General features: G+C 45.3%; 1 protein-coding gene across 1 annotated transcript in view; it reads left to right on the top strand.

Moving 5' to 3' along the window:
- Positions 1-23,345, top strand: part of mdn1 (midasin AAA ATPase 1) — a 59,342-nt gene that overhangs the window by 15,294 nt on the left and 20,703 nt on the right. The window contains exons 25-66 of the mRNA XM_063001838.1: positions 683-1,038; positions 3,719-3,860; positions 3,955-4,089; positions 4,247-4,385; positions 4,516-4,654; positions 5,202-5,323; positions 5,409-5,547; positions 5,628-5,757; positions 5,905-6,177; positions 6,612-6,809; positions 6,925-7,133; positions 7,335-7,457; positions 7,596-7,793; positions 7,906-8,013; positions 8,508-8,696; positions 8,786-8,875; positions 9,295-9,558; positions 9,797-10,061; positions 10,799-10,958; positions 11,076-11,192; positions 11,345-11,553; positions 12,002-12,150; positions 12,254-12,453; positions 13,023-13,249; positions 13,434-13,547; positions 14,617-14,746; positions 14,927-15,033; positions 15,206-15,339; positions 15,598-15,758; positions 16,059-16,179; positions 16,270-16,486; positions 17,091-17,340; positions 17,450-17,576; positions 17,998-18,162; positions 18,526-18,737; positions 19,263-19,650; positions 19,752-19,864; positions 20,925-21,588; positions 21,691-21,852; positions 21,943-22,228; positions 22,862-23,100; positions 23,208-23,303. Of these exons, the coding sequence (XP_062857908.1) occupies positions 683-1,038; positions 3,719-3,860; positions 3,955-4,089; positions 4,247-4,385; positions 4,516-4,654; positions 5,202-5,323; positions 5,409-5,547; positions 5,628-5,757; positions 5,905-6,177; positions 6,612-6,809; positions 6,925-7,133; positions 7,335-7,457; positions 7,596-7,793; positions 7,906-8,013; positions 8,508-8,696; positions 8,786-8,875; positions 9,295-9,558; positions 9,797-10,061; positions 10,799-10,958; positions 11,076-11,192; positions 11,345-11,553; positions 12,002-12,150; positions 12,254-12,453; positions 13,023-13,249; positions 13,434-13,547; positions 14,617-14,746; positions 14,927-15,033; positions 15,206-15,339; positions 15,598-15,758; positions 16,059-16,179; positions 16,270-16,486; positions 17,091-17,340; positions 17,450-17,576; positions 17,998-18,162; positions 18,526-18,737; positions 19,263-19,650; positions 19,752-19,864; positions 20,925-21,588; positions 21,691-21,852; positions 21,943-22,228; positions 22,862-23,100; positions 23,208-23,303 (7,967 nt within the window). The remainder of the gene's footprint in view (positions 1-682; positions 1,039-3,718; positions 3,861-3,954; positions 4,090-4,246; positions 4,386-4,515; positions 4,655-5,201; positions 5,324-5,408; positions 5,548-5,627; positions 5,758-5,904; positions 6,178-6,611; positions 6,810-6,924; positions 7,134-7,334; positions 7,458-7,595; positions 7,794-7,905; positions 8,014-8,507; positions 8,697-8,785; positions 8,876-9,294; positions 9,559-9,796; positions 10,062-10,798; positions 10,959-11,075; positions 11,193-11,344; positions 11,554-12,001; positions 12,151-12,253; positions 12,454-13,022; positions 13,250-13,433; positions 13,548-14,616; positions 14,747-14,926; positions 15,034-15,205; positions 15,340-15,597; positions 15,759-16,058; positions 16,180-16,269; positions 16,487-17,090; positions 17,341-17,449; positions 17,577-17,997; positions 18,163-18,525; positions 18,738-19,262; positions 19,651-19,751; positions 19,865-20,924; positions 21,589-21,690; positions 21,853-21,942; positions 22,229-22,861; positions 23,101-23,207; positions 23,304-23,345) is intronic.

The following is a 23,345-nucleotide window of genomic DNA, read 5'->3' as shown; positions in this document are numbered from 1 at the left end:
TTAAAAGGGCAAATTTACTGGGACATATTAAAGGAAAATGCATTCTCATCCATGTTTGATCATATGGGTCCAAAGAAGCTTACAAAGCCATTTCTAAACCTCAAGGACTCCACAAAACCACAGTGAGAGGCATTATATCCAAATAAATTTATTTGTTCAATTGCACATCCAACAGCCGTGCTAGCCAAGATGGACTCCAGACCTGCACACGGCCCTTCCGACATGTCTTAGTTCATCCTGGCTCTTCTTTTGACCAACTAGTGGCAAATTAATAGTTCTATTTAACATAGAGCTGTAACATGCAGGAAGGAACATGCTAGTCTGAGGTATTCCTGGCTGCATCCCAAACTATTAACTGATTATAAAAGGTCACAAACTGTTATTAGTAAAGGAACATAAAGTAATATGAGGTCATTGTCTGGCACAGTGGTGTATTATGCTAGCCCACTACTCTGAGATCCGGGGTCGAATCTCACTGGTGCTATTGGCCAGGCAGGCATCTACACAGACATGATTGTCAAAGCCCTTCGATGAATTGGTGCCCTGCCCAGGGGGTTCCTGCCTTGCGCCCAGTATTTCCCAGTGAAACCCGTCCTGCCGCAACCCTGACCAGGATAAAGCGGTTGAAGAAAATTAAACCTAAACCGTTGCTTAGCTACAGGACTTGTGATTTCTCTTCAAGGTGTGCTGGTCGATGCCATGCGCAAGGGTTACTGGATCATTCTGGATGAGCTGAACCTCGCCCCCACCGATGTTCTCGAAGCCCTGAACAGATTACTGGATGACAACAGGGAGCTTTTCATTGCCGAGACACAGGAAGTGGTCAAAGCACATCCCAGATTCATGCTGTTTGCAACCCAAAACCCTCCAGGCCTCTACGGGGGCAGAAAGGTCCTGTCCAGGGCGTTTAGGAACCGGTTTGTGGAACTGCACTTCGACGAGTTACCCAGTAAGGAGCTGGAGACCATCTTACACCAGCGCTGCAGCCTGCCGCCATCTTACTGCACCAAACTGGTCCAAGTCATGCAGAACCTGCAGGTGAGGACCTCGGACTGTCTCGTCATATTTATTAGATTTGAACGGATTTTACTGTTCGTTACTCTTCCCAATGTTAATATTATGGGCAGAAATCTAACATTTAGGGTCACATGGTTTCTTCAACCCCCAATATCCTTGTCCTAATAGCCTACCTTGATGTAGACACTAAACAAATGGTTTACAGTGCACTAAGTACAGTGAAGCCCGAAATTATTCATACCCCTGGCAAATTTTGACTTAAAGTTACTTTTATTCAACCAGCAATTTTTTTTTTGACCAGAAATGACACAGGTGTCTTCCAGAAGATAATAAGACGATGTACAAGAGGCATCATTATGGAAAAAAATATTTCCCAGCTTTTATTTACATTTGAACAAAAAGTGGCATGTCCAAAATTATTCATACCCTTTGCAAACTGTCACAGTCTATGGGAAAATCCAAAGTTCTATACCATTCCAAATAGTCCAAGCTGTTCTAAAGCATCCTAATTACCCTGATTCATTGGGAACAGCTGTTTTAATCAACTCAACAGGTGAAAAACAGCAACTCTCTGCAGTTGGTTTGTGGACAGTCATGGCTAAGACAAAGGAGCTCACTAAGGACCTGCGGCTGTGCATTGTGGCAGCTCACAAGTCAGGAAAGGGCTATAAGGCCATATCTAAATGTTTTCAAGTTCCAGTGGCTACAGTGCAAAGTATTATTAAAAAATACAAGACATTCCGCACTGTGAAAAATCTCAGAGGACGTGGTCGGAAGCCAAAAGTGACACCTGTGCTGGCCAGGAGGATAGTGAGAGAGGTGAAAAAGAATCCAAGGATCACCACCAAGGCCATCCTGGTGAATCTGGGCTCTGCTGGTGGCAACGTCTCAAGGCAGACAGTCCAACGGACACTGCACACTGCTGGGTTCAACGGACGCAGACCAAGGAGGACGCCACTTCTCCAGAAAAGGCACACAAAAGCTCGCTTGGCCTTTGCAAATGCACATCTGGACAAAGAAGAAGACTTCTGGTCTTCTGTTTTATGGTCAGATGAAACAAAAATTGAATTGTTTGGCCACAATGATGTATCCTTCATTTGGCGTAAAAAAGGAGAAGCCTTCAACCCTAAGAACACCATCCCCACTGTCAAACATGGTGGTGGGAACCTAATGATTTGGGGGTGTTTTTCAGCCAATGGACCAGGGAACCTAATCACAGTAAACGGCATCATGAAAAAAGATCAATACATCAAGATTCTCAACAACAACATCAGGCAGTCTGCAGAGAAACTTGGCCTTGGGCACCAGTGGACATTTCAGCACGACAACGACCCAAAACACACAGCAAAAGTGGTGAAGAAATGGTTAGCGGACAAAAACATTAACATTTTGCAGTGGCCCAGCCAGAGTCCTGACTTGAATCCAATTGAGAATCTGTGGAGGGAGCTAAAGATCAGGGTGATGGCAAGGAGACCCTCCAACCTGAAAGAGTTAGAGCTCATCGCTAAAGATGAATGGGCAAAAATACCAGTGGAGACATGCAAAAAGCTGGTCAGCAATTATAGGAAGCGTTTGATTGCTGTAATAGCCAATAAAGGCTTTTCTATTAATTATTGAGAAGGGTATGAATAATTTTGGACATGCCACTTTTTGTTCAAATGTAAATAAAAGCTGAGAAATATTTTTTTCCATAATGATGCCTCTTGTACATCGTCTTATTATCTTCTGGGAGACGCCTGTGTCATTTCCGGTCCAAAAAAAAAATTGCTGGTTGAATAAAAGTAACTTTAAGTCAAAATTTGCCAGGGGTATGAATAATTTCGGGCTTCACTGTATATGTCTGAAATTCTGTGGACACCTGGCTATGAGCCTGTTGGACAGCCTATTCCAAAATCAGTGACAATTTTGATTTGCCCTCCTTTTTAGCCTCCCTTTTCTGAGTCAGCTTTCTGTAAGAATTTGGAAAAGGTCTGTGGGGATTTGTGCCTATTCAATCAGGAAAGCCTTTTTTTCCTCCCCCGACGGCATCCAAGGAGGGTGTATATTTGCCTGACACACACTTTCTCCAATGTGTGCGCAGTCCATTAATCCCTTCTTATTCTCCCAAACTTTAGTGGATTTGCGTGTTAGGCTTCGCGTATGGAGAGCCACGCCCCAATCTCTGCACTTCTCAACTTCCTGTACAGGTGCCCTGGGCAACCAAGGTCCAAGGAGTTGATAACCTCGCTCCTTAGTCCATTTTATTCCCACTCAGCAGACTGAAGGGCAAGTTTGTCTGCTGCAAGCATTAGCCAATTGTGCCTGTTAGAGGGTGCCCAGCCGACCGGTAGCAGAGCTGAGATTCGAACCCGGGAGCTCAGAATCTCGGCGCTGGTGTGATAGCATATTATTGGGCACTCGGGCACCAAGAAAGCATTTTCAAGGTCAAGTGCTAATGGTGGATAAATAAACCCCGTGTCAAATAATGCAATTCATCCCAGGGGTGTTTAGTAAGGTTAAGGTCTGGGCCCTGTGACCAAACTCCTCAAACCATGTCTTTATGGACCTGGCTTCATACCCATCACCCACCCAAAAGCAAAGGGCCAAATACCTTTTCATTGCACTTATGACTAATTTCTGTAGGTATCAGCTGAAGGATGGATATCTTAAGGTGTATTTAAGTGCATGTGATAACAGGTTTCAAACTCACTTGTATTTCCAGTCACTGCGACGAGGATCGAGCGTGTTTGCTGGGAAGCAGGGTTACATCACTCTGAGAGATCTGTTCCGCTGGGCCGAGCGTTATAGGCTGGAAGAGCAGGCCGACTCATCACGTGATTGGCTGCAACATCTAGCCGATGACGGTAACGCTTAGTCATAGTTCTTTTAGAAGTTGGATGAGAGTGAAATCAAGATGAAGTTTCCATGATTGGTTGTGATGTTTATGTTTGTGATCAGGGTACATGCTGTTGGCTGGTCGGGTTCGTAAACCAGAGGAGGCTTCAACTATCAAGAACATTCTGGAAAAGCACTTTAAGAGAACAGTAAACCCTGATGCATTGTTCTCTGAAGCTCAGGTCACCTCTCAGTTCAGTGAGTTTAACCCAGGACACACACACACACACACACACCTTTCCACCAACAGACCTAGTTTAACCCATGTAACCTTAGAGGGACCTGGTGGCTACCAATTATGAAACTTTACACACTGGATACAGCTGACGTATTTTTGACGCTTCACTTGTCATAGGTCCGTTTGTAAACAGCATTGCTGGCATGCCAGAGGAGTTCGGACACGTGGTTTGGACGCAGGGCATGAGGAGGCTCGCAGTGCTGGTGGGGCGTGCACTTTGTTTCGGAGAGTCTGTCCTGCTGGTGGGGGACACTGGGTAAAATTAGATTTTCTTTTAACACAGCAGTGTTATGCTAATTGTTAGATGATGTTTGATGTTGAACGCAGATACGCTGTCATGGCAACCATGTAATATGAACCCGGTTGTTTGAATGCTGATTCTATAGGTGTGGAAAGACCACTATTTGCCAGCTGTTCGCTGCCCTGTCTGGACAGAAGTTTTTCTCTCTGAACTGCCACCTGCACATGGAGACGTCAGACTTTTTGGGTGGTTTAAGGCCAGTCCGACACACCGGAACAGGACAGGTAACGTCCAAACAAGCACTCCACAATATACAAACAGTCCAAAGTAAAAACAAACACATGCGTCTTGTTAATCTGCTGCTTGAACCCCTGATCTGATCACGAAGAGCCAAATCACCACTTGCCCCCTCCGTCATGTGTCCAATCAGCTCAATTCTTATCACCTGTCAGTGTTACCACCCCACCAACCCCCACCTCCTTGTTTTTTCCCCTAATTTCTCTCCCAATCTATTCGTATCCAATTACCTTGCTCTGACCAAGGAGAGCCGTGATTATTACCTCAAAGAAGCCAGTTATAGGTGCCCGGTAGCAAAGATGAGATTTAAGCTCGTGGCTATAACCATGGTGTAAGCACAGCATATTAAAACTAAATAAATAATTACAATTTAAGCTTGCATGTTCGAGAGGTCAGCTCTGCTGTGCTATGTGGCATCTGCCGTCTGTGCTACGTGAAAGTCAGACAGTTTGAATAAACATGAGGTTTTTGTGTTTGTTATTATACGTGCACTTAAAAAGCATCATTCAGTTTTTAACGATCAGTTTTTTTCAGGAGGATGGGCGTCTGTTCGAGTGGAGGGATGGACCCCTGGTGCTGGCTATGAGACAGGAAGGAGTCTTTCTCATGGACGAGATCTCGCTGGCTGATGATTCCGTACTAGAGAGACTCAACAGGTGAGAACAACACACAGGATATGTTATCTACAGAAATACAGGTGTCATGTCCACACTGTTTCTCATGCCTCCTGGTTCTGTTTAGTGTTCTAGAGACGGAGAAATCTCTGGTCCTGGCAGAGAAAGGCAGCAGCGATGACGACGACGTGGAGCTCATAATCGCCGGGAAGAAGTTCAGACTAGTGGCCACTATGAACCCCGGTGGAGACTTTGGAAAGAAAGAGGTTTGTTCAGCATCAGATAAGGAAAGTACTGATCAGAATTGCTTGAAAGAGAGTTTAAACGTGGGATTGTGTGTGTGCAGCTTTCTCCAGCGCTGAGGAACAGGTTCACTGAGATCTGGTGTCCTCAGAGCAACAGTCGTGCTGATCTGATGAAGATCATCCAGCACAACCTGAGACCAGGACTTTCATTAGACCAGCGAGACCATCAAGGTGTGTTGAGTGTTTACTGGATAAGACTTTGTAACAGAAAGTCACTTCTAATTATTTATTTATTTTATTTATTCATTCATATTTATACACATTTAAATTGAACAGAGATGTTAGATGTTTGATTGCAGCTTGCCCTCTTCTCTCCAGGTAAGGACATCGCTGAACTGATGCTGGACTTCATCGACTGGCTGACCAATCAGGAGTTTGGAAGACGGTGCATCCTGAGCGTGAGGGACATCCTGTCATGGGTGGACTTTCTGAACTCCGTGTGTGAGAAGGATGGGGAACGAGATGAGAACAGCTTTATGGCACTGGGGGAGGAGGAGGACGAGGAGGAGCTGGAGTGGGACCAGAGACTGGATACCGTCACCGCGTTCATCCACGCAGCATGTCTGGTTTATGTGGATGGAATCGGATCAGGTGAGTGCAGAGATTTAGTCGTTTTCTTCAGTAAATAATACGTTTATCTAAATGTTTACGTTACTCCAGTGGGTTTTTGAGTTTTGGTGCAGATAAGAGCCATTTGGACAGTCTTGTTTGTCTATCCATCCATCAGTCAGTCCGTCAGTTATCTGTCGAATGTCCAATCCCCCCATTTGTTGGTCTGTGCATTGGTCCATCTCTTTGACATTCAGTTGGTCAGCCCCCCCTTTTTTTTGGTCAGTTGGGTATATCCGTCAGTTGTTCTGTCAGTCATCTGAGAATCCCTGGGCTTAAGGTTTTGGTTTCATTTTATGTTCCAGGTATGATGGCGTTTGTCCTTTCTTCTGTAATGCTTGTGTAAGATTCAATGATGTATCTACAGCAAACGTTCACAATGTTTAAGCAGCACGTGTTTGATCTGTGGCGCTCAGGTACGACAGTATCGGCAGCAGAGAACGTTGCAGTGGCTAGGAAGGCATGTCTGGCATTTCTGAAATCAAGGCTGAGCAGAATCACCACGCTGGATGAGAAGATGCAGGAAGCACTGAGGGTTTATGACATCAGCCTGGCCAGAGAGCCACGCTGGGGTGACGACTTCTTCGGCATCGAGCCCTTCTACATCATTGCTGGTGAGAGAAGCGTCTCTGTTTATTAATAAAATAATATTAATGCATAAATAAGTTGCATAAGTTTTCCCCACATGTTTGATTACTCAAGCACTAATGCAAATGTTTTGATATGCAGATCTTGAGCCAGAGAGTCGCACTCTGTTGGACTACACCCTGGGCGCTGGCACTACAGCAGTCAATGCCATGAGGGTCTTGCGGGCGCTGAAGCTGCAGAGACCCATCCTGCTGGAGGGGTCGCCCGGTGTGGGCAAGACCAGTCTTGTGGGCGCTCTTGCCAAGGCCTCCGGGAACCAGCTAGTCAGAATCAACCTCTCTGAGCAGACGGTATGGCACTTTGAAACAAACAAATTAAAGGGTTAGACATTAGAAGGAATTTGAATCCCAGCAGTAGTGGTCTAGCACAATTCACCACCTGAGTGGCAATATATTCATTCATGTATTAATATATTTCATTATATATGGGTGTATGTTATAGTTTTGTATGTTTGGTTAACCTTATTAAGTACATTTTGACTTTTTGTGCAGGATGTTACTGACCTGTTTGGAACAGATCTTCCAGTGGAAGGAGGTAAAGGAGGAGAGTTTGCCTGGCGGGACGGTCCACTTCTGGCTGCTCTGAAAGCCGGACACTGGATTGTACTAGATGAGGTAATCTCACCATGGTGTTGGCGAGGTAAACCCACCCATCCGACACCAACACCATGCCACGGTTGCATCTATACAGGGTTGCGACTTTAGACCCAGTGCACTATAAAGCATTATAACATCTGTGTTGTTCTGTTTTAGTTAAATTTGGCGTCTCAGTCCGTGTTGGAGGGGCTGAATGCTTGTTTCGACCACAGAGCTGAGATCTACATCCCAGAGCTGAGCCTCCGTTTCCAGGTCCAGCAGGAGAAGACCAAGATCTTCGGCTGCCAGAACCCGTTCACACAGGGTGGAGGGAGGAAAGGCCTGCCCAAATCCTTCCTCAACAGATTTACTCAGGTATAGCTCGTTTATGATCATCTGTAAGCCCTGCATGTGCCTTCCTTGTAGTTTTTCTCTAGCTTTTCTTATTTCTGTGCATTAATAAGAAGTCTGAGGTTTATTGTTGCAGGTGTATGTGGATCAGCTCAGCAGTGAAGACATGAAGTTTATTAGCAACACTATTTTTCTCGATATTGACGAGCCGATCATCTCCAAAATGGTTCAGTTCAGCAACAAGGTACAGTTTGATTATCATGATCTATTTATTTTCTGAGTTAAAAAGATCATTATGGGCATTTGGTTGGGCAGCGGTCCATACAAACACATGTAGTAACGTATGAGGGAGGGAAGGTCAGTCCGGGTCTCCTCCCATTTGTCTGTACCGGCCAGCGATAGATTCTTATAGATAGCCTCAGCGCGTACAGAGGTGAGGACGGTACTCTCTCTTTATTCATCTACCTATTTTACCAGCAACTTACCTGCAAGGGGTGAGTCTTTATCCAGCCTCCTTTCCCTCAGACACGGCCAGTGGTGTCTCTTGACCACCCGATCAGGCTGGCACCGAAGAGACTTGAGCACGAAGCTCAACAATGATGAGCCAGGGAATTTCACTGCTTTGCCACCTGAGAGCTATGAATCTATGTCCTGCTTTCAGAGATTAAGTCTAGGCTAAAACTATCTAGATGGAAAATATCAGTTATAATTAGAACTAATTACAACACTGTCTTTCAGCTTGTACACGAGGTGACGGTCGAAAGGAAATGGGGACAGAAAGGAGGCCCCTGGGAGTTCAACCTGCGAGATCTCTTCCGCTGGTGTCAGCTGATGCAGACCGACCAATCGCCTGCCTTCTATAACCCGGGTCAGCATGTTGGACTGGTCTATGCAGACCGCATGAGAACAGAAGTTGATAAGGCTCAGGTACGAGTGTTCTCATTTATGTGGGTGAAGTGAAACATACAAATTTACAAATGACTGTTGGTAATCGTGTTCGTGTGTTGTTCTTGCAGGTGCTGTCAGTGTTCAGAAAGGTGTTTGCTGAGGATTTTGAGCCATATTTGGGCTCCAGGCAGTTCCACATCACTCCCCTCAACCTTCAGGTTAGACAGATGGTCATTGCTGGTACAATAGTGAGTCTTGCAGACTGAGTGAGGCACCGGCACAAGCAGTAGAGGAACACACAGAGCATACTGTGGCTCTCCATGCACCGTGTGCTTCTCTGTAAGAATCCACTGCTGGCTGGTGTAAAGAAGAGGCCAGCAACTGCACACGTATCAGAGAGGGGTGGGGTTGGTGGGAATTCTAGTCAGTGCCATCATCGTCCTGCATGGCAGTGGTACTAAGCACATATGACTTGTTTTGTATTAGATTATGGACTAAATTGTTTCAAATGAATAAATGAAGCACTAGATGGTCACTTTGGTAGGCAAATGCTACTAATATAATAACTACTGGGATTTTGAGGTTTGCAGTTTGGAACATGTTCACCAGTGTTTAATCTCCACTTTCCTTTCTGTAGGTGGGCTCCTCAGTCCTGCAACGCAGCGGTGGTGCACCCGTCACTCTTGACCCTCCTCTGTCTATCACCCATCAATCTCTGAGGCCTCTGGAGTCTTTAATGAAATGCGTGAAGATGGGCTGGATGGCGATCCTGGTGGGTCCCAGTGCCAGTGGGAAGAGCAGCCTGGTGCACCTGCTAGCCCTGCTGACGGGACACAGGCTCAGAGTGATGGCCATGAACAGCGCCATGGACACCACCGAACTGCTGGGAGGGTTTGAGCAGGTGAGTAATCGAGTAATCGGCAATTAGTCTATATAAGGTATACACACATTCTGGCCAGTATATTAGAAACCCCCTGATATTATTGAGTAGTGTGCCCCTTATGCATAACCTGGGTTTGACAAGAACTTTAAAACGTTTTGGTCCATGTTGACATGATTGCATCACTTAATAAAGTAACAGTCTATAAAGACAACACAAGCTGATGATCTTATGCATGGTCGTACTCGTTACCCTGCAGGTGGACATCATCCGACCATGGCAGCAAGTGTTGGAGAGCATGGACTACGTGGTTGCTATGGTGACCCGACGTGGACTGATGTCTCTGGACGGGGCCGTGCAGGACACCGAGTTCCTTCTGAGCACGTGGAGCACGTTTCTGTGCTGGCTGCGGGCAGAGGGGCTCGATACGGCCGAGGGCACTGTGACCTTTGAGGCTCTGAATAAACTGGAGGTCATCATAGTGCTGCTGCACAAACTCAACACCAAGCTCAAAGTCTTCACAGGTAAAGCATACATGCTTAGATATGCGCCTACAAACACAGTACACCCTTGCAATTCCCTACTTTATGTCACTACACCTACATGGCTTTGTGATGGTTGGCTGAACAGATGGGTCAGCTTTCTTTACTGTCCACTGTTTTGTGTCACTTGTAGCAGACTAGCCCCAGTGATGTTGTCAATCCAGCTTAATACAGCTCCTTTTCTGTTTTGGCCCTCTTGTAAACTCGCTCAGTGGTCATAATCTTCCTCCACTAGATTTGTAGCAGTTCTCTGATCCAATTGTTTTCAGTGTAAAGGGCAAAGCTATATGCTAAACCTCCATATGACCCTTGGGCATAATAAATTGCCCTCTAGTATGTTAAATTCACCAAATAAATAGAAACTATGTGCTTCAATTTGCATAAGAAAATCCATATTTACGTTTCTATTCTGGAATTGTGGTATTTGATCTGTTTACAGTAAAGGCTAGTTTATACCAACTGTTCTTTTATGTTAAAGAATTCACACTTTTTTAAACAAGTTTTGATTTCACAACATTCCCACCATGGCTGATAGCAGATTCATCCTGCATTTGCTCACTCCCAGTGTGTGTAAGACCGCCTTAAGATCGAATGAGTCCCAGCATGCCCCCTCAGCCTTTTGGAGATGTAAATCTCCACACCACGACTCCTCATGGCTCTGGAGATCTCGTCCTGCTGTAAGAGGGGACTCTTAACACTTTTTTTTTTCTTTTTTGCAGACATGTCCAAACTACAGATGGACTTCACCCTTCTTAAGGAGCGCTTGGCTCAGATGGAGGATGGTTGGAGTCACGGTGGCTTCGAGTGGCTGGATGGTACCCTGGTTCAGGCTCTGCAGGCTGGAGACTGGCTCCTAATGGACAACGTCAATTTCTGCAGGTCAGCCACTGCTGTATCCGTATTCATTTTATTCTTTATATGTTTTCATCTGTATGTTTGGAAGTCGCCCAGTGTTGAGACCAGTGTGTGCTGATCTTTCTGTGTGTTGGATCGTAGCCCGTCTGTGCTGGATCGTCTGAATGCTCTGTTGGAACCGGGTGGGTGTTTGACCGTCAATGAGCGTGGAGTCATAGACGGTACAACACCGAGCATCACTCCACACCCCAACTTCAGGTACGTCCATTCATATACCTACCAACAATGCATTAATGAATCAGATCAATCAAATCATTCATCAAAAATAAATCAAGACTCGTTTGAGACTTTTTTGGAAAATAGAAAGACCTGGAATATTGTATGAAATTTCTTGCTTTCTTCTCTTTCAGGTTGTTCCTCACTATGGACCCTTTACATGCAGAGATCTCAAGAGCCATGAGGAATCGTGGTGTGGAGATCTACATCCCTGGAGAGGCCGAGGGGGCGTGCTGGGACTCACTGGATCTAAAGACAGTCCTACACACGCTGGGAGTGACCGGAGATTGTGTGTGTGACGTCCTGACCAGCGTTCATTCTGAGATCAAAGCCGCTATCTGGGGTAAGTGTGAAGAGTCCAAGTACATTTTTGCTATCATTTTATCAGGGTTTGAAATGAATTCCTGCACTAGCCGATCACCATGAAGATTTTGGGCTCCTGAGCTGGAGTCTTAGCGGTGCTACCGGCCTGGCCAAACACTGAACGGGGACACTGTGTCTGTCTCCTTATTCCTGCTGCAACAGCAGTTTCAACCATTGTCCTTTCTCCTATAGAAACCTATGTAGGCGCCCAACCGGGTGATAGCAGAGCTGAGATTCGAGAGCCCGAAATCTCAGCACTGGTTGGCTAGCGTGTTTTAAAATCAAATTCTTAGTACAAAAAAAGTGTTAATCAAAAAGTAAAACATTTGGTGTAAAATAGCCTTGACTGTGTAAATAGGAACCGAACAATAGTGTATTAAAAAATTCCAGACCTGATTACTTAGCCGAAATTTCGATGTTTCTCCCAGATTCTCCAGCTTCCTCAGTATCATCTCTGCTTCACGCGGCTGCCCTGTTGTCCTGCCAGCTTCAGAGGGGTGTCGATCTACCCAGTGCCATGCTGCAGGCATGCAGTGAAGCATACGCCTTCTGTCAACGCACCACTGCCCACCAGCAGGTACTCAAACATGCTCAAATGTGTGCATTCAGTCACACGCCAGTCAAAACGCAAAATGGCTGAAGAGAATTTCACTCTTCTGTGTTTTCTCTCGAATCATCAGCTGGCTCAGGAGCTGATAGAGAAGCAGTTGGCAGTGTTGGACTCTGAGGAATGGGGCAGTGGGTTGCTGTGTGCCGGTGTGTGGCCAGATCGTGTACCGTCAGCCCTGCAGTCTACAGAGGACTCGTGCTTCTCCAGTGTCCAGAGGGACGGACAGGTCCTTCTCTACTGCCTGAACACACTTAGCCTGCATGGCAAAAGGTTCGAATCTCTCACAAACAGCTTTACCTGAATGGCTTATTCTCTAAATGGTAATACTTACGGTTTTCCAATGTAATGTCTAACAAGCTTATGGTCGGCTGTCCACATACTTTTGGTCATGTAGTGTATATGGAGTTGAGCAAAATTAGCACACACAGAGTTATTGGTGAAAAATGTACCTACAGCAGTGTAGATTATTTATTTGGTGGTGTAGAACTTTGTGGCATGTCTCCCTCAATTCTCATATAAATGACTAAATAGAGCTAGTTTGACTGCAAGGACATGGAACAATAGTAGCCCTGCCAAGGGTTGGGGAAAAACCCAAACTGTAAGTCAAAATGTTACATACACATGAAGGGATCATGTACATATACATACAGAGCCAGTTGTAGCCTAGCGGTTAGGGTACTGGACTAGTAATCGAAAGGTTACTGGTTTAAGCCTCACCAATTCCAGGCTGCCACTGTTGGGCCCTTGAGCAAGGCCCCTAACCCTTAATTGCTTAGACAGTGTACAGTAATAGTACTGTAAGTCGCTTTGGATACATCTTTATTTTTGAATTTCTGCAGGGCACGGCCGCTGAGCCTGACTGATCTGCAGAGGGCGATGCAGAGCGGTGCAGCACTGGAAGGCCTACAATTTTCTTCTGTAGCTGGATCAGAGGGCGGAGTCAGTGATGCCCAGCAGCTCCTCCCCACAGCAGTACGGATCCTGACTGAGAGAGCCTCCCACAGTGACTGGGTCCTGCGTACCAGTTGGCTCAGCCACCTGACCAAGACCTACAAACATGCACCAGGTGGGAACCAGTGAGACCTACAATGGTCGTATCATTAATAAGTTACCTTCAACAGTTGATTAAATTATTCATAGAAAGACTTTGTTGAGATTTGCTTTGTTAAGCCTCCCCAAGCCCCATGTGCCCAATAACCAACCCCTGGCCAGGATTGAAGGTATATATTTATTTACTGTTTTATTTTCAGAAACAGCCCTGATGCAGCTGGAGGCTGGATGCCAGGCTCTCAAAGCAGTCTTCAACAGCAAACTCATTGGCAAGGGCAAATACCTGACTGAGCACCTTCAACCACACAATACAGGTACACACACACACTTACATATATATACACACATGAAATGTTTATTTTCACTTTGTTACATACAGTTTTGGGATGTTTAACCAGCACTATGGTTCAATTTTGGCCAATTCTTTTTTATCAAATTGCATTTAGTTCTGCAAAGGTATAAGGACCCATTTAACTGACTTGCAACACGTTTTTTTGAGATTTTAATAAGATTCAAGTCAGAAGATTGGTGCAATCAATTTTTTTTGTTTAGAAACTGAAGAGTATTATTTTCAGACAAACTTAAAAATACAGTTCTTTAATGTTTCTCTTGATGGTTAATGCTGCAGTACAATTTGCAAGGGAACAGCCCAATACCACAGCTGAGATTTAACTGAGGTTCAGGGGTGGGCTAGTGCACCTCCCAAACTCTGCTCTGTATTCATAAGTACAAGGTTAATAAATAAAGTGTAAATTTGCACTAAAGGTTTATGACAGAGGGTGCCCAGGTGGCGCAGCGGGATATTCCGCTTGCACACCAGCACCGAGTTTCTGAACTCCCCGGTTCAAAACTCGGTGTTGCCACCGGTCGGCTGGGCGCCATCTAGCGGGCATAATTGGCAGTTCCTGCAGCAGATACCAATTGGCTACCGTATCTGCAGGGTGGGGGCCGGACTATACGTGGGTGTGTGGGTCTTCATACGCTGTGTAAGGACCCTGATAGGCGGAAGAGACGCCTGTGCAGAATGCATGGGCGAGAAGAGGAGGGCTGTGCACGTGTCGAAAGAGGCATGTACAGTGGGGCCAAAAAGTATTTAGTCAGCCACTGATTGTGCAAGTTCTCCTACTTAGAAAGATGAGAGAGGTCTGTAATTTTCATCATAGGTACACTTCAACTATGAGAGACAAAATGAGAAAAAAAAATCCAGGAAATCACATTGTAGGATTTTTAAAGAATTTTTTTGTAAATTATGGTGGAAAATAAAAAAAATAAATAAAAAAAGGTTTATGACAGGACATGTTTGTGGTTGAACTGTTGATTGCTCTCACTGTAACTGTAATTGTAACATGTTGCCTGAAATAAATTTCTGATCCCTTTCTTCAGATGACTACAGGATCCTGGTGGACATGCGTTGGAACAAGCAGTACTTGGACATCCTGGCTAACACGTGTAACTTTGAGGATGAGGAGAGATGTGTGGAGTTTATGGAGGCTCTGTATGCTGTCGCCAACAGGTACCATTCTGATTCTGTTCCAGCAGAAAACCAGGATGGGTTTATGTCATGTGATCATGTGTTAACATGACCAAACATTGAAAAATAATGTTATGAGCCAGTAGCTTGTACCTGTAGGTCACATACAGTAAGTTGAGGTATTGTTTATGCAGCTCATGTATTTGGTTTGTATTATTTCAGGATTATTATACTGTTGGACCGAGAGGAAAGAGCAGCGATGGACAACAGTGCTGAAAACTCACCACCTCACACCAGTGCCCTCAGACTGGCTTCTGCCTTTTCTAAAGGTAAACATCCACATACATGTCATTATTGTTGTAGGGTCAGACATTATATAGAACAGGGTTTTTCAAACAAAAGATGGGTTGCAAATAAATAATTAAATCAACAATTTGTAAGATACAATTTGTAAGGTCACACTTGTGTGCTGTTTTATCACCTGCTTGTTTTTCTTTGAAGGGACTGTTGATATTGGGCAGCTGCCACACCCCGTCCTGGTACACCTTCGCCCTTTCTTCGATCTTTGGGATTCCTTTGTGCTTCAGGCCGCACAGACGGACCAACCCAACATCTCCGACCACCTCATGTTCGAGGTGCGTGCTTATGCTTACTTTTGTTATGGTCTGTTTTTTTGTTTGTTTGTGGCCGTGTCAAAGAAATCCTGAATCTTCAGTAAAAAATGAGTTGGGTTCAATGTGGATCTGTGTAGGCTAAGGAAAAGTGCAGCAAAAAGTTGCTTGCAGTTAGTTGCTCAATCCTGCCAGAGAGGTCTGCACATACCCAACCCCCAAAAAGTGACATGCTGCAGCTTAAACAAGCATCTGAACGTTCTTCGTGATCGGTATGTGCAGATCCTGCAGCTGCTTCAGTGGAGGGACCGTTTCTGGAACGTGTGTAACTCCTTGCCGGCCGACACTCGCGGCACATGCGTGCTTTCCTTACACTGGCAGTGGGTCCACAAACACCTTGTCCTGCGCCTGCCCCAGCTACTGATGGGTGACGGAGATTATGAGTGAGTTCCTTTCAAGCCTGTTTTGTTTTACAAACTGTGATATTTGAAGAGCTTGGGAATGAGAAATAAAACCTGGAAGTGTTGTACTGTGAGCTAGACCTTTCAGCTTCTGTAGTGTTTGCTTGACTTGTTGATGTTTACTATGCCACCACTTACCCGGGTACCATTATGTGATGATATTTCCGGATTGTAGTTGTAGGGTGCCATGTTGCATTGACCAGAGCAGAACTTTTTAATGATGATGTAGTTCTTTACAGCACATTTCACACATTCATTAATTTTTCTTTTGTTTTATTCCAGAGGGCAGCAGGAACTTCACACCATCTCTACAGCCATCCAGAACACTCTCTCCAGCTCTGTGTCAGTGGCGCTGGCACTAAAAAGCATTCAGAAGACACTGGGGAAGCCTCTGCCATTTAAGGTACAGTTAAAACCAAAAGTAGATTATTATAGTTAGGATTGATGAATTGCCTCGTGATGCTTGGATGTAACAGCTCGTTTGTTGTTGCAGCTGGAAAGTGTTGCCGAATGCTTCAACCGTCTCCGCCTCCTCAGTAAGATTCTCGACGTTAAAGACTTGCGGCTGACCGACAACACACCGTCATCCTGGAAACGGGATGTGGCCCGACTCAGAGGTGTTGCCATGGGGACAGACTCAAAGGAAGCCTTACTACGAGGTTGGGGTCTCATCCTGCAGGCCAACCTTCTGATCGATCCTCAAAGCACTGGTAAGGTAGCACATAGCTAACACTGTGGTCTGTGGTGGAAGAGGGGTTTCTGTTCTCCTGATGTTGGTACAATAATGCATTAAATGGGGATTAAATCTACAAACTGGCTCCTTTCTGAACTGAGCTAAATGTGTAGCCTTTGAGCATTGTGAAATATGATTATTAATAATAAATATGGGATGGAGGATTTCACATGGTAGCGTATCTCTCTGTATGTGATATGGCAGGTGTCTGCTGAGGAGTGTGATGATCTGGCTCTCCTTGATCAGATATGGGGTTGCGCAAGCGGCAGCTGATTCACAAGCAGGAATTGGAAATGACTAAATTGGGAGAAAATACAATGGGGGAAAAATCCAAACCACACCCAACCACTCATAATAGTGTGTCTGATTAGCGCACTACCAATTTGGCTGTTAAACACTATGTAGAACACTGGAAGCAGGGAATGGAAATTACTCCCATATGCTGTGTAAACAGTGTCATCCTGTCATAAAAATGGATTTAAGCTATTATGGCTAAAACAAATATTGTCAGTTAAGTTGGAATAATTTAATTTAAGACTTTTCCTAGATATATTCCCACCCAGTTCCTAACCTGTTTGTAGGTGTGATGGAGAGATTGCTTGGGTGTGTGGATCAGCAGCACAGTCACATGACCTCCTGTGGTCTGCTGGATTCACAATCACAATCCGAGACTGAAATCGAGGAGGACGTGGGAGACGGCTTCGCTCCTGAAAGTAAGGATCTCCTGCAGCTGGCTCGCAGAGCTCAACTGTGGCCCGCACTGGAACAGCTGGCCATCCTCAACCAGATGAAGGTCACTACAGATCTGCTGCATCTGTCCATAACACAAAGGTATGATGGGTGACGTACATTTAGTAATAAAAAAGGTCTGTGGGTGGGATTTATTTTGTCGCCCTGCTCCCATGTCCATAATTTTTTTGCTTTACTATCTTCTCCACAGAGAGAACAAAGATGATGAAACACAGCTTTTCCAGTCTCTGTCCAATCATCTGCGTTTCTGCGTGCATTCCACACCCATGAACGTCCGCCTGCTCCAGCCACTGTGGTTCCTTCTCAATACAGAGCGGGTAAACCATTTATATGACGTCTGCTATGGTTCTGTGAAAAAGTAATTGCCCCCTTCGTGATTGCACTGAATTATTTAGCTCAACAAAACATGGGTCCATGAAGAGCTAAACAACATGTTACATTTTCTGGAACAAGGAACAAATCTTCAACACCCAGATCGCTCTTGAGGAAAAAGTAATTGCCTCCCTAGTGTCATAACTGGTACTTCAGTGTGGAGCTGCTTTATTTAAATCTTACTGATGGGATTTCTGCACCAGTTGTTCATTTATTTTGGATAAAGAAGCATGTTCCATTATTTAGTCACAGAAAAAAACTGTTGCAGAAATCATTTTAATCCCATGACTGGCATGACATGTCCATTACAGGTGTATGTAAACTTTTGACTTCTGTTTACTGATGTTGCTGTAATTCCTCTCCCAGCCTGTAGACGAGCTGCCGTTAGTGTGGTGTGAACTGCTATCTGAGACACTGGCGTCGCTCTGGAACGGCAGTGTGACCTCTGATCCTGAACGCTGGCTCACATGGAGCCCCCTAAATCCAGAAGAACAGAAGAGTTCCCGATCACTCCTGGGTCCCTCTGAGACGGTGCGTTTGTTCGGTTGTTTTTAACCTATGTTTTTCTTTTGTGTCAGGTTGGAACAGGGGAAAGTTCTGGAGTGGGCTGGAGTCTTGACAATGCTAAAGCTAGTCGAGCTTAGGAGTCCAAGAGAGCTATTTGAACAAGTATTAATTTCAAGCAAGTCTGCAAAATGAAGCTGCATGAATTTTGGTTTGAAAAGGCATTCAGGCTTTTAATGTGTATCAGAGGAAGCATGTGTTAGCCATCATGCTATTATATGAAGAGTAGTATGTGCCGAGAAACTATGCAGAAAAAAAGGGAAACAAAAACATACAACTATATTAAATATTACATTAATTTAAAGTCTTTGACGTCCGTTTGTCCTGCAGGGTCCTGGCATGCTCAGTCGTGCTGTGTGGTCCCGGTGCGTACAGGGAGTTTTGAGCAGTGATGTTGGTGGACGGTGGGATCCGTCCGGCTCCTCGTTCCTCTCTTCGTCACGAGTGACCCTGGGTGAGTGGAGGGAGAGAATTGGGCAACTCCAGGACCTCAGTGCTGTACTATGGGACAACCTGGCCATGCCAGAATTTGCTGACTTCAGGTAGGAATTCTGATCAATTGTCTTTGCAAGGTCAAGAGTCACTTGATTTGTTTGTCTACAAATTACCAGCCTTCATTGACCACATTTACGGTTCTGAATTTTTATGGACAGCCTCCCAATATATTTTTTTTTTGAGGCCATACAAGCTCACATTTGCAGTCCTACAGGTCCTACAGGGTTAAATAGACAAGCTGTGGCCTCTGCTGAGACTTTAACAGCAGTCCAGTTTGTGCACATTTGTCATTATTCCTTTATTCCTATGTCCTGCTGTTTCTTTTAATGCTAACACTGGTTTTTGCTCTTAGTGGTTCCCAGCCAGCACAAGCAGTATTTTTGTTAATGGGTGAAAAAGTAACCATGTCTGGTTTTCAATTACTGTTTGTCACCAGGTAGCAACTGTTTACCAAGAGCTGCTTTAATAATATTAGATCATGGCACATCTTAGCTGCTCTAAAATAAACATCATATGTAAACATCTGGCCTAATCATTTCCTAACAGTACATATATCTGTTCTTTCCCGACAGATTAACAGACCGGCGGTTGCAGGGGTTGGTGTTGTGCCGGCAGCTGCATGCCCTGTCTGACCTGCTGTCTCCAGCCTTACAAGAGAGCTACACGGAATCCTGTGAGGCTCTCGTCGATGGTGACAACACAGTCGTAGCTGCCCAGGAGATTCAGGCTACCCTAAAAGAAGGCTTGCCCGAAAACCTGCTCCCAGAGGGCTTCTTGGACACGCTGATAACCTGCTTAATCCAGTTCTCTCACAACCGTGCATGTGACACCATCCAGCTGGCCCGCTCTGGCGTTTTCTGGGTGAACATGGGTCTTCTACAGATCCAAGTATGGGCTCCACAGACCATTTTTGATCCGGCGGTAAAGAGGGCTTACAAATTGAAATATGCTCAAGAAGAGGTGAGTCCTAGAGGTTATGCTAGGATGCATGATGAGGCTCATTTAAGTTTCAAACTGAAATAGAATCAAACTGTGTGAATCATTTCATTTTGTTTTCTCAGCTTGCTCTGCTTCAGGATGAATGGAGGGGGCGGAGTCTCTCCTCTCAGCTGCTGACGGGGGCGGAGCTAGAAGAGAGCAGCACCACTGATGCCTTCCAACACCCTCGAATCAGGTAGGATACGGCTTACGTACCTTTTTGGTTCTTAATGCACTCTTAGTTTATTTGGTACACTTTAAATTATGATAAAAAATAAATAATTACAAAAATAAACTAAGTTATGGCTAGGTTTGATATTGTATGAAATATTTTATATTCAATATGGAAAATGAAATAGATTTTTAAACTGTGCTAAAATTTGCAGAAAATTCCATGTTTACATGCATTTTTTTTTAACAGGGAGGTCCAAACTTTTTATTACACCCCAAACTATTACAGCTGAGGTCATTTATACAAAGCTGGTTTGCCACCAAAGATCTAGTTCATCCCCAAGGTGTTCACTGAGGTTCAGTCAGTGCTCTGTGCAGGCCATTGTAATTATTGGACCTTGCATTGTGCATTGGGATAAGTTCATATGGTTATGCTTAAAGAGAAAACAACATTTCCCAAAGTGTTTATATCCACTTTACTAACTAATAACACTTTATATAAATTTTTTTTACACCTGCAGTCTATAAGTAAGGCCTAATTTGCGTCTCAGACCTCAAAATTCAAAATGTAAGGTTTGTGTTTAGCAATTTAGCATTTTTCGTTCGTGTAGCATTCAAGTGCCTCACGTTTACTGGTTAATTTGCACTATAAGGCGGTCCTAGCAATCCTACGGCAATTTAGTTAGTAATCGGTTAGTCAACATGTCCAAGATATCGAAGTGTAATGCAGCTAAAATCTCTACTTGGGTAACTGAGTTTGGAAAACTCCCAACCAATTCTGGACGCAGAGGGGGGGTCAAAACATTGACGAGATTTTTCATCTTTGAGAAGGATGTTCTAGGTTTACATTCGACCATTAAGGTAGGCTGTGTATTGCACTTTTTAGTGAAATTTGTGATTTTTAAAAAACCAGGTCTGTAAAATTAAGCAAAACTCCCAGTTAATTTAGTAGGGCCCTAACTATAAGGTGTCCAAATAGTGTGTCCAATCAGCTGTGTGTAAACTGTGGTGTCTCTAAAACAATTTAGTTGTCGTGAAACATTTCCGTATTAATCTTTAGCGTCTTCTTTGTGTGTGTGTGGCAGGTACCTCTGGATCAGAATGCAGCAGGTAAAAGAGCAAATCTGCGAACTTGGACGCAAGCAGGCATGCCGCCCCGCCGATCCCCAGTATGGGCGGCTGTACCAGGAGCTCCAGCACTATCTGTGCAGCATAGGCCAGCCAGCAGCTGTTGGCGACCTGCTTTCACACCTCCTCAAAGCTCTACAGGACCCCGGCCCCAAATCCAGACCTGGAATCCAGGGCCTGCTGAAGGAGGAGGCCGTCTGGCAGGCTTCACAGCAGCGCTTCTCCCAGCGTTTGGTTGATGAGTACCCGCTGTACCCGGATGTGGTGGTGCCGTTACGCTCGGCCATCCTGCACCTGCAGCATGGTATGCGCTTGTTGGCCTCACAGGTGGCATCTTCACTGTCTTCACTGCCAGGTCTGGCACGTCTTATCTCTACGCTGATGGCCTTCCCTGCACCACTGTGGAGCTCTGATTTGGCACGTGCTCAGTTCCTGTGTTCACGAACGTGCATGGATACTATTAAAACTCTGGAGAAGCTTGTACCCGATGCCGAGCTGGCACGCGTGGTCCCTGAGCCCACAGTGCTGCTGCTTAGTGCTCTGATGTGCTTACAGAGTCACGCAGTAAGTGCCGGAGAGCTCGGGTCTGAGGCACAGACATTGCTTAGACACGTCTGTCAGGTGAGGGTCTAACACACAGGCACCTACATGCTGTAGTAGCAGAGCTCCAAAAAGATCTAGGAGGGACCAAACCTAACACCCTTCATGTCTGTGCGTGCTTAGGCTCTGGTGAACGAGTGGGACGAGCAGGAGAGAAGGGCGAGGGAGAAGGAGCAAAGGGAGGCCAGTCTGTACCGCAGTCGGTCCAAATTGCATGGAGAAGGCCTCACTGAGGAGCAGGAGGAGGAGCGGGACTTTAGAAGGTCCTTCCCCACCTACCATAAAGTGAGCAAAACCTCCTCCAATCATTTTACTCTGACTTCAAAACCTAAAATGTGCCGTCTGTGATTAGGTTTTTTTCTTGCCTTCTGTTAGGATTTTGCTGACATCACTGCAGAACCCAGTCTGGAGCAACCAATCATCATCGAGGATGATGAGGACTGTGATGCTGAGGTGGCATCTGACAGAAACAGCAGCTTCGTGGTGGCTAGCTGCCAGAACAGCATGGTTCAGATACATCAGAAACTGTGCCTGTCCTTTGCCCAGTCATTGTGGTACCAGGGCAGCCTGCCAGCCAATCAGTGCAGAGAACACATCAGTGCTCTGGTCTCGTCCTATCAGATCACTGCTCCTTTGATATCTCGCTTCTATCATTTGATGGGTAAAGAATTGATTCTGTTTTTTCTTGCTTATTAAAAACAGCCAGAAGTATTGAGACACCTGACCATGTGTTGGACAACACATTCCAAAACCATGAGCAATAATATGAAAAGACCCCACCCTTTGTGGCTTTAACAGTCTCCACTCTTTAAGAAAGGTTTGTCGCATCATTTTGGGGCATCTGTGGAAAAATCAGCAGCACAGATAGATGGAAATTTAAGCCGCTTCTAAATTCGGCTCGGGTGGGTAGCACTAGCCTCACAGCAAGAAGGTCCTGGGTTCAATTCCCCAGTGGAGTGGTCTGGGTCCATTTTCCCTGGGAACTCCGGTTTCCTCCCACAGTTTCAAGACTTGCAGTCAGGTTTGAATGTGAATGTGTATGTATGCTCTGTGATGAACTGGCGCCCCGTCCAGGGTGTTTCTGTGTGCCTTGCACCAATTTACAGGCGGGATAGGCTCCAGCAACCCCACGATTGGATAAACAGTGACATTTCTGAGCTGCCTCTAGGCCTGTATGAGCGATAGTGTAAAACAGGCTTTAGTCATCAGCTAACTACCGATGTGTACTTACTGCATTTTTCGACATAAAAAATACTAGACGTGGTCCAAATCACTTCTATTTCTCCTCCCACAGACTGTGAAATGGACCCTGGATTGACCGGCTCTCAGCTTTTACTCAGCTCTCTGCTGCAGAACACGGTTCAGGGATCTGGAGGTCCAGCTGGCCTCATCCTCCAAACCGAAGGTCCGTATGACTTCTACAGGGATCCCAATATGTGCCAGGCTCGACTGTGTCTGCCCGCCGTCGAGCAGCTGGCCCGAGCTGTCGGCCAGCGTCTGGAAGACTGGCCTGAACATCCAGCTCTGGTCCAGGTAAGAACAAAAAAAAAAATAACAGTGAATGAACAAAAAGCTTTTTGGGATCGGGAAGAGGGAGGTGTAGAGATAAAAGTGCTCATCTGTGTTGTTCTGAACACCAGATTACTGTGGTGATCGAGAGGATTTTGGGCTTCAGTTTGTCCAGCTCTCTGGCTAAGTTTCTCAACGGCCTGGAGATCTTGCTCAGCAAAGCACAGGTGAGGAGTTAAAACTTAACTGTAATATTTTATCGATATAAG

Source organism: Trichomycterus rosablanca, chromosome 9, assembly GCF_030014385.1.
Source record: "Trichomycterus rosablanca isolate fTriRos1 chromosome 9, fTriRos1.hap1, whole genome shotgun sequence".
NCBI classification, from domain to species: Eukaryota; Metazoa; Chordata; class Actinopteri; order Siluriformes; family Trichomycteridae; genus Trichomycterus; species Trichomycterus rosablanca.
The sequence above is the reverse complement of the archived record's forward strand: the minus strand, read 5'-3'. Positions and strand labels throughout refer to the sequence as shown.